Source organism: Pseudophryne corroboree, chromosome 1 (assembly GCF_028390025.1).
Source record: "Pseudophryne corroboree isolate aPseCor3 chromosome 1, aPseCor3.hap2, whole genome shotgun sequence".
NCBI classification, from domain to species: domain Eukaryota; kingdom Metazoa; phylum Chordata; class Amphibia; order Anura; family Myobatrachidae; genus Pseudophryne; species Pseudophryne corroboree.
Window position 1 is genome coordinate 314,725,091 of NC_086444.1, and position 18,094 is coordinate 314,743,184.

At 43.2% G+C, this 18,094-nt stretch overlaps 1 protein-coding gene and 1 long non-coding RNA gene across 2 annotated transcripts in view; one reads left to right on the forward strand and one right to left on the reverse strand.

The window, feature by feature from the left end:
• Positions 1 to 2,223: 2,223 nt before the first annotated feature.
• Positions 2,224 to 3,001, reverse strand: LOC135067940 (uncharacterized). The gene is made up of 2 exons (XR_010254153.1): positions 2,712 to 3,001; positions 2,224 to 2,635 (listed from the first exon to the last, which is right to left on the reverse strand). It is a non-coding gene; the product is annotated as an uncharacterized LOC135067940 (long non-coding RNA).
• A 4,360-nt stretch (positions 3,002 to 7,361) lies between these two features.
• Positions 7,362 to 18,094, forward strand: part of LOC134935612 (uncharacterized) — a 90,280-nt gene continuing 79,547 nt past the window's right edge. The window contains exons 1-2 of the mRNA XM_063930574.1: positions 7,362 to 7,520; positions 9,581 to 9,754. Of these exons, the coding sequence (XP_063786644.1) occupies positions 7,362 to 7,520; positions 9,581 to 9,754 (333 nt within the window). The remainder of the gene's footprint in view (positions 7,521 to 9,580; positions 9,755 to 18,094) is intronic.

Consider the following 18,094-nt stretch of genomic DNA (forward strand, 5'->3'; position numbering starts at 1 on the left):
TCCACTGGGGAATCACCATTTTTCGTCAACTACGGGTTCCATCCCCGTGTTCCGGAATTTCCAAGCCTTCCGATAATAGAGGTTCCTGCTGTAGTGTCCACTCTACGACACTTTGGACAAATTTGGAGAAAGGTTCATGCTAATCTTAAGCAGGTTTCTGTTCGGTACAAGTTCTTCGCAGATAAGAAACGGCAAGCCGCACCTCAATATAAAGTTGGGGACAGGGTATGGCTGTCCACACGGAATCTCCGGTTGAAGGTGCCCTCCATGAAATTCGCTCCAAGGTTCATCGGTCCTTACCCTGTGCTACAAGTCTTAAATCCTGTGGTCTGTAAACTGGGTTTGCCTGCCCATCTTCGAATACCTAACGCCTTTCATGTTTCTCTACTCCGTCCCCTCATTCTGAATCGGTTCCACTCAGCACTCCCTAGGCCAACGTCCGTAGTGGCAGAAGCTGGAGCGGAGTTTGAAATCAAAACTATTCTTGACTCTCGTTATCTTCATAAAAAATTACAGTACTTGGTGGACTGGAAGGGTTATGGTCCTGAGGAGAGAAGTTGGATTGGGGCTACTGAAGTAACGGCTCCTCGTCTGATTCGGATCTTCCACTCCAGACATCCGACTAAGCCCGGGAAGTGTCCAGGGGCCACTCCTGGAGGAGGGGGTACTGTCACGAACCTCGGGCAGCGGCGACCGCGCTTGTCCCTGCGGGTGGCCTGGTCTGCCCGGCGCCTCTCTTCCCCTGACGGTCTCCGGCTTCAGCAGCGGGTCGGCGCTGCTCTCCGGCGGCTTCCCGGAAGCAAGGACGCCGCCATCACAAGCGAGGGCAAGGAGGCGGAGCAGGTCTGACGTCACCTGCCTGCTCCGCCAATCAGGCTAGGACGGGGAATTTAAAATCAGATACCAGGCAGAGATCCGGTGCCTGAGTATCTTCGTTTCTCCTGCGGAAGCTGTGATTCCAGAGCTCCCTCGTCCCTGCAAGCATCCTGTGCTTCCAAGCATCCTGTGCCTCCAAGCATCCTGAGCCTCCAAGCATCCTGTGCCTCCAAGCATCCTGAGCCTCCAAGCACCTCCGTGCCTCCAATTACCTCCGTGCCTCCAATTATCTCCGTGCCTCCAATTATCTCTGTGCCTCCAATTATCTCCGTGCCTCCAAGCACCTCGTGCCTCCAAGCACCTCTGTGCCTCCAAGCACCTCCGTGCCTCCAAGCACCTCCGTGCCTCCAAGCACCTCCGTGCCTCCAAGCACCTCCGTGCCTCCAGTTACCTCCAAGCACCTCGTGCCTCCAAGTGCCTCATCCCTCCAAACACCTCCGTGCCTCCAAGCACCTCCGTGCCTCCAAGCACCTCCGTGCCTCCAAGCACCTCCGTGCCTCCAGTTACCTCCAAGCACCTCGTGCCTCCAAGCACCTCATCCCTCCAAACACCTCGGTGTCTCCAAACACCTCCGTGCCTCTAAGCACCTCCGTGCCTCCAAGCACCTCCGTGCCTCCAAGCACCTCCGTGCCTCCAGTTACCTCCGTGTCTCCAAGCACCTCGTGCCTCCAAGCACCTCATCCCTCCAAGCACCTCGGTGTCTCCAAACACCTCCGTGCCCCCAAGCACCTTCGTGCCTCCAAGCACCTCCATGCCTCCAAGGGCCTCCCTGCACTCCCTGTACTCCCAGCACCTCAGTGCCTCCAATACCACAGTGTCTCCAATATCTCAGTACCCCAGCCTTCAGTATTTCTACAAGTCTTGTCTTACAGGAGACCTTCAAGAATTCCTCTGGGCCTCCCGCCTGCCGTCTTAGTCCTGCATGAGGAAGACCTACATCCGGCCATCTCTACTACGACCCAGTGGCGGTTCCTCTTCCCGGTCATCGGAAGAAGCCCCGAGTCCACAACACTCCCAAACCAGGTCAGTGACACTTTTATTTTTCTTTCTTTCATTTTTCTTTCTTTTTTTTGTCTCTCTCTTTCTTGCTTCTTTCTTGTTCTGTCATCGTTGTCTTCTTCTGTCGTTGTCTTCTCTCGCTCTCCTCTATCTTCTGTCGTCTTTAATACTTTTATCTATAAGAAAATATAAGGGTTCTGCAATACCATACATAGGCATAGAAACATTATTTTCTTTCTTCTTAACTTTATCTTTCTGCTTCTTTCTTTTTTCTTTCTTCTTTCATTTTCTTTCTTTCTTTTGCTTCATACTTTTTTTCTGCTTCTTTCTTTTCTTTCTTTCTTTCAATTTTTCTTTTTTTGTCTCTCTTTTTCTTGCTTCTTCTTTCTTGTTCTGTCTGTCATCATTGTCTTCTGTCGTTGTCTTCTTCTGTCGCTTTCTACTATCTTCTTCTGTCGTCTTTAATACTTTTATCTATAAAACAACATAAGGGTTCTGCAATACCATACATAGCCATAGAAACATTATTTTCTTTCTTCTTACCTTTAGCTTTCTGCTTCTTTCTATTTTTCTTTCTTTCATTTTTCTTCTTTCATTTTTCTTTCTTTTTCTTTATGCTTTTTTTCTGCTTCTTTTCTTTCTGTCTTTTTTGTCTCTCTTTTTCTTGCTTCTTCTTTCTTGTTCTGTCTGTCATCGTTGTCTTCTTCTGTCGTTGTCTTCTTCTGTCACTTAATTCTATCTTATTCTGTCATCTTTAATACTTTTATAAATAAAACAACATAAGGGTTCTGCAATACCATACATAGGCATAGAAACATTATTTTCTCTCTTCTTACCTTTATCTTTCTGCATCTTTCTTTTTTCTTCTTTCATTTTCTTTCTTTTATTTTTCTTTCTTTTTCTTCATGCTTTTTTCTGCTTCTTTCTTTTTTGTCTCTCTTTTTCTTGCTTCTTCTTTCTTGTTCTGTCTGTCATCGTTGTCTTCTGTCGTTGTCTTCTTCTGTTGCTTTCTTCTATCTTCTTTCGTCTTTAATACTTTTATCAATAAGACAACATAAGGGTTCTGCAATACCATACATAGGCATAGAAACATTATTTTCTTCTTACCTTTATCTTTCTGCTTCTTTCTTTTTTCTTTCTTTCTTCTTTCATTTTTCTTTAATTTTTCTTCTTTAATTTTTCTTTCTTTTTCTTCATGATTTTTTTATGCTTTTTCTTTTCTTTCTTTCTTTCTTTCTTTCTTTCTTTCTTTCTTTCTTTTTCTTGCTTCTTCTTTCTTGTTCTGTCTGTCATCACTGTCTTCTGTTGTTGTCTTCTTCTGTCGCTTTCCTCTATCTTCTTCTGTCATCTTTAAAACTTTTATCTATAAGACAACATAAGGGTTCTGCAATACCATACATAGCCATAGAAACGTTATTTTCTTTCTTCTTACCTTTAGCTTTCTGCTTCTTTCTTTTTTTCTTTTTTCTTTCTGCTTTCATTTTTCTTGCTTTTTCTTTATGCTTTTTTTTTCTGCTTTTCTTTCTGTCTTTTTTGTCTCTCTTTTTCTTGCTTCTTCTTTCTTGTTCTGTCTGTCATCGTTGTCTTCTTATGTCGTTGTCTTCTTCTGTCACTTAATTCTATCTTCTTCTGTCATCTTTAATACTTTTATAAATAAAACAACATAAGGGTTCTGCAATACCATACATAGGCATAGAAACATTATTTTCTCTCTTCTTACCTTTATCTTTCTGCATCTTTCTTTTTTCTTCTTTCATTTTCTTTCTTTCATTTTTCTTTCTTTTTCTTCATGCTTTTTTTCTGCTTCTTTCTTTTTTGTCTCTTTTTCTTGCTTCTTTCTTGTTCTGTCTGTCATCGTTGTCTTCTGTTGTTGTCTTCTTCTGTTGCTTTCTTCTATCTTCTTCTTTCGTCTTTAATATTTTTATCAATAAGACAACATAAGGGTTCTGCAATACCATACATAGGCATAGAAACATTATTTTCTTTCTTCTTACCTTTATCTTTCTGCTTCTTTCTTTTTTCTTTCTTTCTTCTTTCATTTTTCTTCTTACATTTTTCTTTCTTTTTCTTCATGATTTTTTTCTGCTTTTTTCTTTTCTTTCTTTCTTTCTTTCTCTTTCTTTCTTTCTTTCTTTCTTTCTTTCTTTTTTGTCTCTCTTTTTCTTGCTTCTTCTTTCTTGTTCTGTCTGTCATCGTTGTCTTCTGTTGTTGTCTTCTGCTGTCGCTTTCCTCTATCTTCTTCTGTCGTCTTTAATACTTTTATCTATAAGACAACATAAGGGTTCTGCAATACCATATATAGGCATATAAACATTATTTTCTATCTTCTTACCTTTATCTTTCTGCTTCTTTCATTAATCTTTCTTTCTTTCATTTTTGTTTCTTTTTCTTCATGCTTTTTTCGGCTTCTTTTTTTTGTCTCTATCTTGCTTCTTCTTTCTTGTTCTGTCTGTCATCGGTTGTTTTCTTCTGTTGTTGTCTTCTGATGCTTTCTTCTATCTTCTGTCGTCTTTAATACTTTCTTTCTTTCTTTCTTTCTTTCATTTTTCTTTCTTTTTTTGTCTCTCTTTTTCTTGCTTCTTCTTTCTTGTTCTGTCATCATTGTCTTCTTCTGTCGTTGTCTTCTACTGTCGCTTTCCTCTATCTTCTTCTGTCGTCTTTAATACTTTTATCTATAAGACAATATAAGGGTTCTGCAATACCATACATAGGCATAGAAACATTATTTTCTTTCTTCTTAACTTTATCTTTCTGCTTTCCTTTTTCTTTCTTCTTTCATTTTTCTTTAATTTTTCTTTCTTTTTCATGCTTTTTTTTCTGCTTCTTTTCTTTCTTTTTTGTCTCTCTTTTTCTTACTTCTTCTTTCTTGTTCTGTCATCGTTGTCTTCTTCTGTCGTTGTCTTCTACTGTCGCTTTCCTCTATCTTCTTCTGTCGTCTTTAATACTTTTATCTATAAGACAACATAAGGGTTCTGCAATACCATACATAGGCATAGAACATTCAACAAGATTTCAGACAGAAACACAAATTGATATAAAAACCATTATATACTTACAACTTAGAAATTATATAATTACTTAGAGAAAAGAGAAAGAGAAGGATCTGCTTACTAGAGCTTACATTCTACGTAATAATTGGTGGATGTGGAGAAAAAAAGGGATAAGATTTGGATCCTGGAGAGTTAAGATGAGGGATGATGGCCTTAATTGAATAAGTTAGCTTTAAAAGTTGAGAAACTAGGGGAAAGTCTGAGAGTATAATGACATACCATAACAGCGGGAGAAAAATCATAAAGACTGAAGTGGAATCAAGAGGAATAAGAATAACTGGTTGTTAAAGTAGTGGAGAGATGGAGTGTGTGTGGAGAAGGTGAAGATGTAGGATGGAGAAGCGTACTCAAGTGCATTGTAGGTGAATGAGAAATTTGATTCAACTGGGTGGGGGGTGGCAACAATGGATAAAGCAAGAGTTGAGTTGGACCAAAGTGACAAGATTAGAGTATTTAAGCCATAAAATTCTTCTTCCAAATCCAGTGAAAGGCCCAGAACAGGCTCTCTGGATCACAATTTTGGTTGGCGCTATCTGCCGCAAGGTCCGACCAACCCCAACTTCCTACTTTGTCTTCTGGTATCCTATATTATTACCACTTTGGGAAGTTTGTACCTACATACATACATACATACATAAATATGTATATACTATAGATAGATATACCCACACAATGTCCCGAACTCTCATCTCATGCTAGATCACTTTGACGGGTGCTCCCAATAGGCCGTGGTCCGGTCCACTTGGATACCGCAAATTCCACTCGGTGGAGGGTGCACTCTCGCTTTAAATAATTTCACTTAGCAACCATCTTTGAAATCACATCTTCCTCACATAGAGCACACATTGTGTGCAGCCACAAGCAGACTGAAGCTGTTTGAGCAAAGCTTATGTTTATGATCTTGAAGCATTGGTGGCTGCATCTGGTCTTAAACATGGAGATGATCAGTGTAATCTATTTTGAATGTTCATTACTCTGCTCTATGTGAGGAAGATGTGATTTCAAAGATGGTCGCTAAGTGAGCCACAGATGTATTATACACCCAAGTGACTGTTGAACTTCTTAAATTTGATGTACAGCCTGTCTTGAAAAAGGTTTTTTATATATATATATATATATATATATATATATATATATAATATAGATAGATAGATATGGTCCTTTCCCCAAAAAGGGTGGGGTTTTTTTTTAGTGGAAACCCTGCCAGTATTTGAAGTTGGATAATGAAGGGTTTGTGTAATTGTCAGTAATTACTATCTTCCTTTGACTCTCCTTAATCACACTTCAAGTCTGCTGCCTCCGCATTGCACTAAGTCTTTGTCCAATCACTAACCTTATATGAGTAGCTTTTCCGGTGATATCGCCTGCTTGTGAGCTGTGTGTTTCTAGGGCTCTGGAGGAGTTTGAGAAAGGGCAGCAGCAGCTGCAACAAAGTCCTGATGTAGGCAGTTGTTACCATTATGACATCACAGCATGACTTCACAGACTCCACCAGACTGGTCAGGACTAGCTAACCACACAGACACACAAACAAACCAATGCATTTTCTATATGCATTTTTGTGATATGGGCCCTGGCCACGCAATGGGTGGATTTTTTTTTAACTTGAAACTAGAATTTTAAGTTGGATTATGAAGGGTTTGTGTACCAAGTTTGGTTCAGAACCATCAAGCCATGTAGGAGTCTATGATGAAGAACATACATACATACATACATACATACATACCAGGGACGTGCGGTGAGGTAAATGGCTCAGGATACACATTGGCTAGTTCCACAGCCAGATTTAATAACACACAATAAATGGGCCAAGGGGTTCATGTGGGCATTATACACAGGTGCAGCAGTATATATTGCTGGAGATTTACTGAGTTTTGATCAGAAATGTGCGGAAAAGGTAGGCAGTGCCTCACTTGCCATAGACTTTTTACTCCAGACTATAAAATTATTAGAATAATATAAAGAAGATCTTTATAATATATTCTTTGTATTTTTCATATACTTTGTTTAATGAAAACTCTGGCGTATACGTTAGTATGACAGGAAAGGCTCTGCCTCATCTACCTCACTGCATGTCACTGATTCATGGTAGTTGAATCCCTTCCAGTATTTTAAGTAGGATGATGAAGGGTTTGGATATCTGTTGATAATTTATATTTTCCTCTGACTCATTAATCACAATCCAAGTCACTAACCTTATGTAAGTAGCTTTTTCTGTGATATCGCCTACTGCTGGTGATCTATGAGTGTCTCTGGAGGAGTATGAGAAAGGACAGCAGCAAAGTCCTGATATAGGCAGTTGCCACCATTATGACATCACAGCATGACCTCACAGACAGACAACAGAAATAGACCAATACTTTTTCTATATGCATTTTCAAGATTGGGGCCCTGGGTTTTTTCATTTGAAACCCCACCTGTATTTCAAGTTGGACAATGAAGGGTTTGTGTACCAAGATTGGTCCAGATCCATCCAGGCATGTAGGAGACTCTGGAGAACATGCATACCTTGAGTGTAATCACAGTATTTGCTCCCTACAATACAATTTCACTCATGATCTGACCAACTTTATGGTTTTCTGTGATGAAACACTAGTAATTTATTGCTCGGGTCTAAACAATTAACTGTCCTAGACCTTGTAAAAAAGTTGATGGTTTTTAAATGGACTAAAATGCCCATAGCATGCGCACAGCGTCTATTCTCCGCTGCTCTGCTAAGCAGGACAGCGATGACAGGAGCCTCCCAACTGCCCCATCCCCCCAACGCGGGACACTGCACCCCACGTGTGGGACAGCAGGACAGTCCCAGAAAATCGTGACTGTGCCATGGAAATTGGGACAGTTGGGAGGTATGTAAAAGCATGGATTACCAGCATGCTACTTGCAAAAGCAGCCAGTATGTATCCATCGTGTAACAAAATAAAAATCTATATTTGCAGCCCTTACATTGTAAAATTTACTGACTCAGAATCACTCCCAATAAATCTGTGTTGTATCTCTTGAAGAACCACCACTGAATTACTTTACAGGGGACCACTAAACAGTGGTGGTGTCCCAAAAAATGGAAAACCCTTTATATAATATATTGATAGCCATAATGTGTCTGCTTGTGAGTTGGGAACAAGCAAAAAAAGTAAATAACTTTGCACCTTGGTAAAATCATGTTGCACTGCAGGTGGAGCAGAGGTAAAATGTGCAAAGAGAGGCAGAGGGGCATGCCCAAACTCTGCAGGAGAAGCAGAAATAAAATGTGCAGAGAGATGCAGAGGGGCATGTCCGAACTCTGCAGGGGAAGCAGAAATAAAATGTGCAGAGAGATGCAGAGGGGCATGTCCGAACTCTGCAGGAGAAGCAGAAATAAAATGTGCAGAGAGATGCAGAGTGGCATGTCTGAACTCTGCAGGGGAAGCAAAACTAAAATGTTCAGAGGGGCATGTCCAAACTCTGCAGGTTAAGCAGAACTAAAATGTGCAGAGGAGCATGTCCAAACTCTGCAGGTTAAGCAGAACTAAAATGTGCAGAGAGATGCAGAGGCGCATGTACAAACTCTGCAGGGGAAGCAAAAATAAAATGTGCAGAGGGCCATGTCCAAACTCTGCAGGTGAAGCAGAAGTAAAATGTGCAAAGAGATACAGAGGGGCATGTCCAAACTCTGTAGGGGAAGCAGAAGTAAAATGTGCAGAGAGATGCAGAGGGGCGTGTCCAAACTGCAGGTGAAGCACAAGTAAAATGTGCAGAGAGATGCAGATGGTCACATCCCAACTCTGCAGGTTAAGCAGAACTAAAATGTGCAGAGAGATGCAGAGGCGCATGTACAAACTCTGCAGGGGAAGCAAAAATAAAATGTGCAGAGGGCCATGTCCAAACTCTACAGGTGAAGCAGAAGTAAAATGTGCAAAGAGATACAGAGGGGCATGTCCAAACTCTGCAGGGGAAGCAGAAGTAAAATGTGCAGAGAGATGCAGAGGGGCGTGTCCAAACTGCAGGTGAAGCACAAGTAAAATGTGCAGAGAGATGCAGATGGTCACATCCCAACTTTGCAGGGGAAGCAGAAGTAAAATGTGCAGAGGGGCATGTCCAAACGCTAATCTAAATTGTGAAGTATAAAAATAAAGCTGCCCAGTATGTGTGGGCTACATAGCAAGCTGCCAGTATTTACCCTGCATGAAAAAAATTGCACCCCTTGCATTAAAAAAATGGTTTGTTCCAGGTGTAAAAATTAAGTGTTTATTTTTCCTTTGCCCTCAACTCAGAATCAGCCTATGATCTCTTAGTACATACAGGGGGTAATTCCAAGTTGATCGCAGCAGGAAATTTTTTAGCAGTTGGGCAAAACCATGTGCACTGCAGGGGGGGCAGATATAACATGTGCAGAGAGAGATAGATTTGGGTGTGGTGAGTTCAATCTGCAATCTAAATTGCAGTATAAAAATAAAGCAGCCAGTATTTACCCTGCACAGAAACAAAATAACCCACCCAAATCTAACTCTCTCTGCAAATGTTATATCTGCCCCCCCTGCAGTGCACATGGTTTTGCCCAACTGCTAAAAAATTTCCTGCTGCAATCAACTTGGAATTACCCCCACTGATCACCCATTATCACCACCGTTGGACAATTGCAATCTGTTCTTATATGTGTTTCTGTTGTTTCTCAGGCAAAGGCAAAATATTTGGAAGTGGCAAGAAGAATGAAGGCATATGAGGATAACAAATATGAAGCCTGGAAAGAGAGTACATATCAGATCCTGCACTCACTGCTGAAAAGAAGTTTACTCATTAACACGCATGTACCAGTTGTTAACCATGCAAACTTGAATTTAGCTGATGTGGTAAATGCAGTTTTTTTTTTAATTATTGATCTTTCTCAAACATTTGAACGGGTGTGGTATTGAAGGTCGACAATGTCTAGGTCGACAGGTCAAAAGGTCGACATGAGTTTTTTATGGTTTTTTGGTGTCGTTTTCTTCATAGAGTGACCGGGAACCCCAATTAGTGCACCGTGTCCCCTCCATGGCTCGCTTCGCTCACCATGCTTCGGGCAAGGTGCCTCGCTTCACTCGGCACAGATTACCATTCCAATCGTTGTCCACGTGGATCGTTAAGTATGAAAAGGTTCAAAAAAAGATTATTTTTTTTAAAAACTCATGTCGACCTTTTGACCTGTCGACCTAAAGACCCTGTTGACCTAGACACCCTGTCGACCTAGTTACTATCGACCAATAGTGGTCGACCTAGACATTGTCGACTTAGAGACCGGATCCCATATGAACATACACATACAATTATTCCCTGGCCAAATAATGTTGTTGCTCATAGCAACCAATCAGTATCTAGCTATCATTTCTCTATTGCTACATTTCTGTGGCTGCTATGAGTAACATAACTTTTGTTATAAGGTGTGTACACACTAGGCGATGTGCTCCGTGAGCGACTGCGGCCGGGCTGTACATGCATCTTTGGACGATGAGTCCAAATTGAGCTGCTTGTACGGTCGACACCGAGGGTCGTTAACAACAAACAACACGCAGGGCCGTGCTTCGGCCATTGTCAGCTGCATACACACTGGGCGATATAGTAAACTATATCGCTCAGGAGGGAAAAAATTAGGTAAGTGTGTATTCATCTTTAGACACGTTAGTAAATCTACCCTCAAGATACAAACGACAACAGGTTATTTAAACCAAGTGTATAGTGCAGCCATCCAAAGCTTATCAATGCATATATAACACACCATGATCATAAATATAAAAAACAATGTCTATATGTGCCAGACTTAACATTTAACCTACTCATAACAGTATGTGGGATAATGCCCCTTAGAAACTATGGAGGTAATTCCAAGTTGATCGCAGCAGGATTTTTTTTAGCAGTTGGGCAAAACCATGTGCACTGCAGGGGAGGCAGATATAACATGTGCAGATAGAGTTAGATTTGGGTGGGTTATTTTATTTCTGTGCAGGGTAAATACTGGCTGCTTTATTTTTACACTGCAAATTAGATTGCAGATTGTCGATACTGGGTTATTTGTGCGACGTGAAAGGGGTATTAGTGTACTATGTATGTAGCAATCTCAAACACAAAAGAAGGAGCGCTGCTTGCAGGGGTGTAACTCAGCGGAGATGCCTGCCTCTGGGTTTCAAGCTATGAAGGAGCAGCTGCATGTACAGCAGCACTTGTCTGGTTCGCAGCAGGATCCAAGTGTGACTGCTGCTCTTCCAACAGAGCTGTGCGGCGCATTTACTGCTGCCGCAGAATAAATCCGCTCTGTCCCAGAAGCTCTGCTAACACCTGCAATAGGGAACAGTGCGGCTCCCGCCTGGTACCTCTCAGCCTGCACTGCAGCAAACAACAGTGCACCCGCTGCTGCTGGACTGTAAGATGGCACCCTTCGGTGAACGCTGATTCTGCATGCTACAACAGCTGTATCACAGCGTAGCTGGAGCCCAGCCAATTAATTGCGGGCTCCAGTCCCTGTAGACTGGCTGAGAGCACAATATATATAATTCTGTAAGTAATGTTTATATATGGATTCAGTATAATTTACCAGCTGACGGGATGCTGGCTGTCATCCCAACAGCGGCATCCCGCCCGCCAGAATGCCGGCAGTGGGGTGAGCGCAATGAGTCCCCTTGCAGGCTCGCTGCTCTCACCACACTGCAGGCTCGGTGGCTCACTGCGCTTGCCATAGGATCTATTTCCACCCTATCCAGATCAAGCAACAGCATGCAGTTAGTAGCCGCCCATAATTTAATTCAAAGCAGCATTAAGCCTGCAGATTGGTGTAATTAGTCTGTAATGATTAGTATTCATTTAGACAGCTTAATATTAGTTTAGGCATAGATAGTTCTCACAGCCAAGGTTTTAATAAAGCACTTATCTGCAAAGCCTTATGTGTGTTTGTTAGTCGGAGTTAGCCAACTTCTTACCACACGGCTTTTAGCCGTAACCAGAGGGATTTGATACAGTCCCTCTCCAAGGGCTTTATTAATACATTATTATACAGGTTACCGGCACTGCGGCTCACGGATCTGCCAGGAGGTTGTTGTCTAGCTGGGTGGACCGTGATGTTCTCTTAGCAGTGCTGATGTTAAATCCAGGCTGTTGCAGTGCTTTGCTGTCTCAAAGGCAGAGGTTTAGCGAGGGTGGCTTGCCAGAAAAGATAGAGGGTGCGCTCTCCACCCCAGCGCCCCCCCTCCCCTTCCCCTTCCCCTCGCCCTGCTATACCGCAGACCACTGTACAGCCAGTCGCAGAGCAGGAGGAGCAGAGGGGACACACACTGACTTGCACTCTGAGACTAGGCCAGAGGCGACAGCAGGATATACTGAAAGCCGGCACATGTCCTTTTTATATGGTTCACTGTGTACTTATTGCTGTGCAACAGGGTTACTTCTGTCCTGCAGCACCACTCTCTTCATCCCCTGCTGCAGCACCTCTCTCTGTCTAGCCCAGCTGCTGCAGCACCTCTCTCTGCCCCAGTTGCTGCATAATCTCTCTCTGCCCCAGCTTTTGCAACATCTCTCTCTTTGCAGCAGGGTACACTGGTATTCCACAGGGAATAACATCGGGGTGTAGAGTAGGATCTTGATCCGAGACACCAACAGGCTAAAAGCTTTGACTGTTCCCAAGATGCTCAGCGCTGTCTCCTTTATAACCCTGCCTCCGTGCACAGGAGCTCAGTTTGTAAGTTGGTGCCTGCAGTGCAGGCAGGGCTGCTCCAGCAGCCCTAAGAAGAGCTATTTTAAAGAAGATAGAAGACTTCAAGCAGGGCCGTCTTTTCATATGGGCTCAATGGGCTCTTTCCCAAGGGCCCCAAGAGTATAAGGGCCCTAGACTGATAGCTGAGGGTCCCCTCTTTCCAGGGGTACCAGATTTTTTAAAATCGGCCTTGGAGAACCGGAGATATCCAACTGGAAAGCAGTGGTCCCCATCCAAGCCAGTTAATTGCTCTTCCCAGCCACATATCTCGGGTTCTGTCTGACTTAGAGTTTTTATGAGGATATAACTCAAAAGCTGAGACTCTCCCCTTTTAGAAGACATTGGCAGGTTGTCTCTACTATGCCCAGAACCAGAGATCTCAGACTTCAAGCAGCTGGTCCCTGCTCCAGCTCCACACGTCTAATATGCAGTTTTAGATTTTCGTTGGTGAATTTCTCTGGCTCCTGAACTCTGATTCCCAAGTCCCCAGAACCTTCTGAAAGGCGGAACTCTCTAGTTTTTTATCCCATTCAAAGCTAAGAAATATATTTTCAGGAACTTGAGATATCTGCAGTCAAGCAAGCTGCCATCCCACAGGAAAATGATAAATATTAAGCCCACTCCACTATCCTCTCCTCCCCTACGTATTAAACACCTCCTATCACCCTGGAATTCATGTACCAGGGCCATTTCATTCAGCCCAATGCCCCCTTCTACAGTTTAGCCCCATCTGTGCAGTAAAGGAGTAATTAGCAGAAATTACTGCTCCAGGTCCTACATGCTGAGCTGAAGACAGAACACGCCCTACCGCCAGCGGGACATCAAAGCTGTCGCTGATAGCACCCCCACCCCTACCGATGTATCGCTGGAGGATGGGTAGGGGGCCCAGTGCACTGCTGTGCCCAGGGGCCTACACTGCTGTTAAGACGGCCCAGACTTCAAGGGCTGCAGCAGAGACACTCTAGTGCTAGATATCATTCTGATATCTCCTGCTGCAGCTCCATCACCTCCCCCAGCGGCGCTGTATACTCCCGCGTCCCTGGTTGCCGGGTACTTACAGCGGAGGCTCTGGTTCTTCACCCAAGGCACACACACTAACCGAAGTTCTCCGGGATCGCGTGGCCGCACTCAGGGAGGAGGTAAAAGGGTCCCCCAGGCGGGACCCGCTGGAAATCGCGATCCGGCGCGGCCATTAGGAGGCGGGCCGCATGCCCTGGCGTGGGCACTGTGGCCGTACAGGGACCCCACTAGACCAACAGGGCAAGGGCACAGGTCGAATTAGGCTATAATCCATTTTATTAAGGCCCGCAGCACCCAGTGGTGAAGTCCAGCAAGGGGATAATGCTCTGGCCTGTAGCCCCTCCCCCAGCCCCTGGGCGCCATTTAGAGTAAATGTTCCCGCCCTGGAGCTGCATCTCTCGGTTTCCCTCACTCCCTGTCAGCGCTTGGGCGCCATTACTCACAGCTGCGCTGATTCTGGGACTGCAGGGTGATGCCTCCTCTGTAAAGCCGCCTGCATCATCAGTGCTGTGCATTTACAGGACACTGAAGTATTCTACATGTCGTTTAGACAGTGTTAGTTAAGAACAAGTGTATACTTCAGGGTTATTTAGTACTAGTACCCTGTGATATTCATCCAGTTTTACTGTGCATTGATATAATCTGTTTATATAAATAGCTTTACTCAGTGGATAGTATTGCTAGTCCAGTGCAGTTTTATTGTTTGTCATAATTCCTGCATTGTACATGTGACTGTGTGTGTGTGCGTATAGCTGCTATGTGATTTCTACTCCGTGTATCTCACTCCTACTGCTATCCTTATATTCTGTAACCTGAGGAGGCTCTGTGCCTCAGGGTTATTAGATAATACAGGTATTTCACATGATATACGTCATTTGTATTTTTCTCTGTGTTTTTCAGTCACATTTTACCTCCGAAATCCTCTGTTTGTGCTGTCACACTGCATAGGGGGTTTGTGTTAGGTATTCTATCTCCTGATATTGTACTGTGTCGCCCGTGGTTTACGCTTTCACATACCTCCCAACTGTCCCGATTTTCGCGGGACAGTCCCGTTTTTTGGGGACTGTCCCGCTGTCCCACCCGCGGGCCGCAGTGTCCCGCGGTGGGGGGGCAGTTGGGAGTCTCTGTCTGTCGCTGCCCTGCTTAGCAGAGCAGCGTTGAATAGACGCTGTGTGCATGCGCACAGCGTCTATTCAGGGGAGTCAGAGGGAGAGGGGGCATGCCAGCGGCTCACAGAGCGCTAGGCATGCCCCCTCAGTGACGAAAACGGGGCGTGGCTCGCGAACATGGTCCTCCCGTGAAGCCACGCCCCCTTTTTAGACCACACCCCTTTTCCGGGAACGCGCGTGTGTCCCTCTTTGGAGAAACACAAAGTTGGGAGGTATGCTTTCATATTATGTCAGCTACAGGGGGCGATAAGTCTGGGGCTGATTCCGCCGTGCGCGGTTATGATGTCCCAGATGCATATGAGGGTAACATGGCTGTGGAGGGTTCAGGTTTTGGGGGTTCTGTACCCCCCCAGTCAGTTTGTAACAACGGGTACACATCAGGGCCCGCCTTGGGCTGCCTTTTCTAATTTACTGACTACGCTGGTAACTAGACTTGCGCCCCCAATGGGACCCGTTGTGCATTATCAGCCTTATATGGTCCCTGCGGTTAATCCACTCAGTTACAGCACTTGAATAACTCTTTGGATAAACATATTCCTGACCCTCGCCCGCCGAAGATTACACCTAAGAAGTTCTCTAAGTGGGCTGTTACTACCTCTCAATCCACGCATGTTCCGGATACCTCTTCCGATGAAGATGGCGTGTATACTGACCCCACAGACTCTGATCATGACGTTTCTGATGGGGAATCTGTTTCACAGGTGGATGTTCCTGATCTCTTGGAGGCTGTCAGGCTCATTCTTCAGATTGATGATGATCCTGAGTCTGCTACTACATCTAAGAAACTGGACAGGTTCAAACGTCAGAAGGTTACTAAATTGGTTTTACCTCATTCTGACCACTTGGTTCACATACGTCAGGAATCCTGGGAGAACCCGGGAAAGAAATTCACCCCTGCACAAGAAGATGCTAGCCCGCTATCCCCTTGCGGCAGAATTGAGTAAAAATTGGGAAACACCACCGCCGGTGGACTCGCAAATCGCTTGGCTGGTGGTGTCATCTGCTCTGCCTGTCACTACCGTCACTTCTCTCAAGGAGCCGACGGATAAGCGTGTGGAGGGCTGCTGAAAAGCTGTCTTTCTGCTGCGGGGTACACTGGGCTCCACAAGGATTAACACCGGGGTGTAGAGTAGGATCTTGATCCTAGGCACCAACAGGCTCAAAGTTTTTGACTGTTCCCAAGATGCAGAGTGCCGCCTCCTCTATAACCCTGCCTCCATGCCAGTGAGCTCAGTTTGTAAGTTGGTGCCTTGCAGTATGTGCAGGCACTTTACAGGTGGCTGCCTTAAGCTGCCTTTTCAGAGTTTATTTTACACAGAACTGGATATCCGCACACTCAAACAATCAGTGTTATAATGATCTTGAGTGAATGTATATGATTCATCACCATACACTCACTTGTATAACCCCTATTTTATATTATACACAATATGAATTGAAATTAGGGGGTGCAGTCAACTACAGTTTATCAAGACTGTTTAGGAGAAAAAGAAGAGGGGATTCTGTATTGTCGACGCACAGAAAAATTTATTAATTCTAAAAAATAGCCTTTATTAGATATGTATTAAAATATGAATATGATTAATTCATTCCCAACTACAGTGAAACATAGAATTAAAATCACAGACAAACAGGTAAGTGAATCTAAACAAAAGATTGAAAATGTGTAAATAAAGATTTTAAAAAGCGTGTCCACGTGTGTTTGCAAGTATGTCTTAGTATTCGGGGGTTACTATATTGGTACAGACACCATCAATGTTTCTACATCCATCCAATGTTATTCGGCCACTGTCAACATCAACAGTGTCGGTACATACATATAATGTCGACCACTATTTGAATCTAAGATGTCTGTGTCTATTGTTTTGAATTCCAAACACTTTGGGATCGTATATAAGGTGAAACTTCAAGTTCCTCACTTTTGTTATTTATGGTGACTATAGGTCATCTGTGGATATACTCACAGATCTGATCCTCTTAGAATCTATTTCTGATATATTGAGAGCCTCTCACATTGGCTGTCAATATTATTGGGGTATCTATGCATGAAAACATACAGCTTCAGAGAGTATATTATTCCCTGCTTATATAAAGAACAACTGTCTTATACAGTGATGTTATTTGTATATATGGTGTCCACCTGTGTTACACAGATTTCAAAGATACTGCTTGTGTTAGGGGTGTTGCAGCCCCAATTGTACTAGTTAGAGAACAACTGTCTTATACAGTGATGTTATTTGTATATATGATGTCCACCCGTGTTACACAGATTTCAAGGATACTGCTTGTGTTAGGGGTATTGCAGCCCCAATTGTACTTCCAAAGCAGACCGTTTATCAATACGGTTTATTCCTTATACATCAAATATTAGCCATGGTGTCCAACTATATTACACATATTTCACAGATACTGCTTATATTAGGGGTATTGCAGCCCCAATTATACTTCCAAAACAGACCGTTTATCAGTACGGTTTATTCCTTATGCTTCAGATATTAGCCATACCATTTAGCTGATGATGTTATTATACTGTATAATAGTTTTAGTTTTTAAATTTTAAACAAGCTGATTCTCATGCATAGTACTCTCAATTAACAATAAGGGATAGGTCTTATTTACTTATATAAGTAAAGGGGTGATCAGAAATTATCAAAAATTATCAGAGAATATAGTGACCCATATATATATTCATTAGATCCACATTTATTAAACTCAGAATGATGTGTGTTTTGTTACAGATATTTAATGGTGTTTATCATTGGATAGAGTTTTGGATTTACACTGTGCCCCAAATTCTAAGGTGTCTATCGTTGTTGGTAGTTATAGCATCACAATATATTTAATATATATTAATGAAATTTGTGAGCTATTCATGCACTGCTTTTAGCAGTAGTCACTTCAGACTGTTGAGTCTGTCTATTAGTGTGACAGAATTTTGCTACAATGTATGCACTTAAAGTATCTTATTCAGAGCATGCAGCTGCTATGCTCCTGAATGTTGCCAATTGTTGCAGTGTGATACTATTGTAACATAGGCTACTTTATCAGTACTTGCTTCAAATGGCTGTTAAAATCTGTACTATTGCAGCTACACTATTGTTCATATAGATTATAGTAGTGTAAACGCTTGGTATTCACAATGCTTTTACAGCTACATACATTCTATCCTATAGGCTCTGACTGTCTTAATCGTGGCAGTCTATGTAAGCAGGTCTGGATATGACATGCAGGTATGAGCATGTGTCACTGTACTTAATACAGATAGCTGCAATCTATTGTGCCTG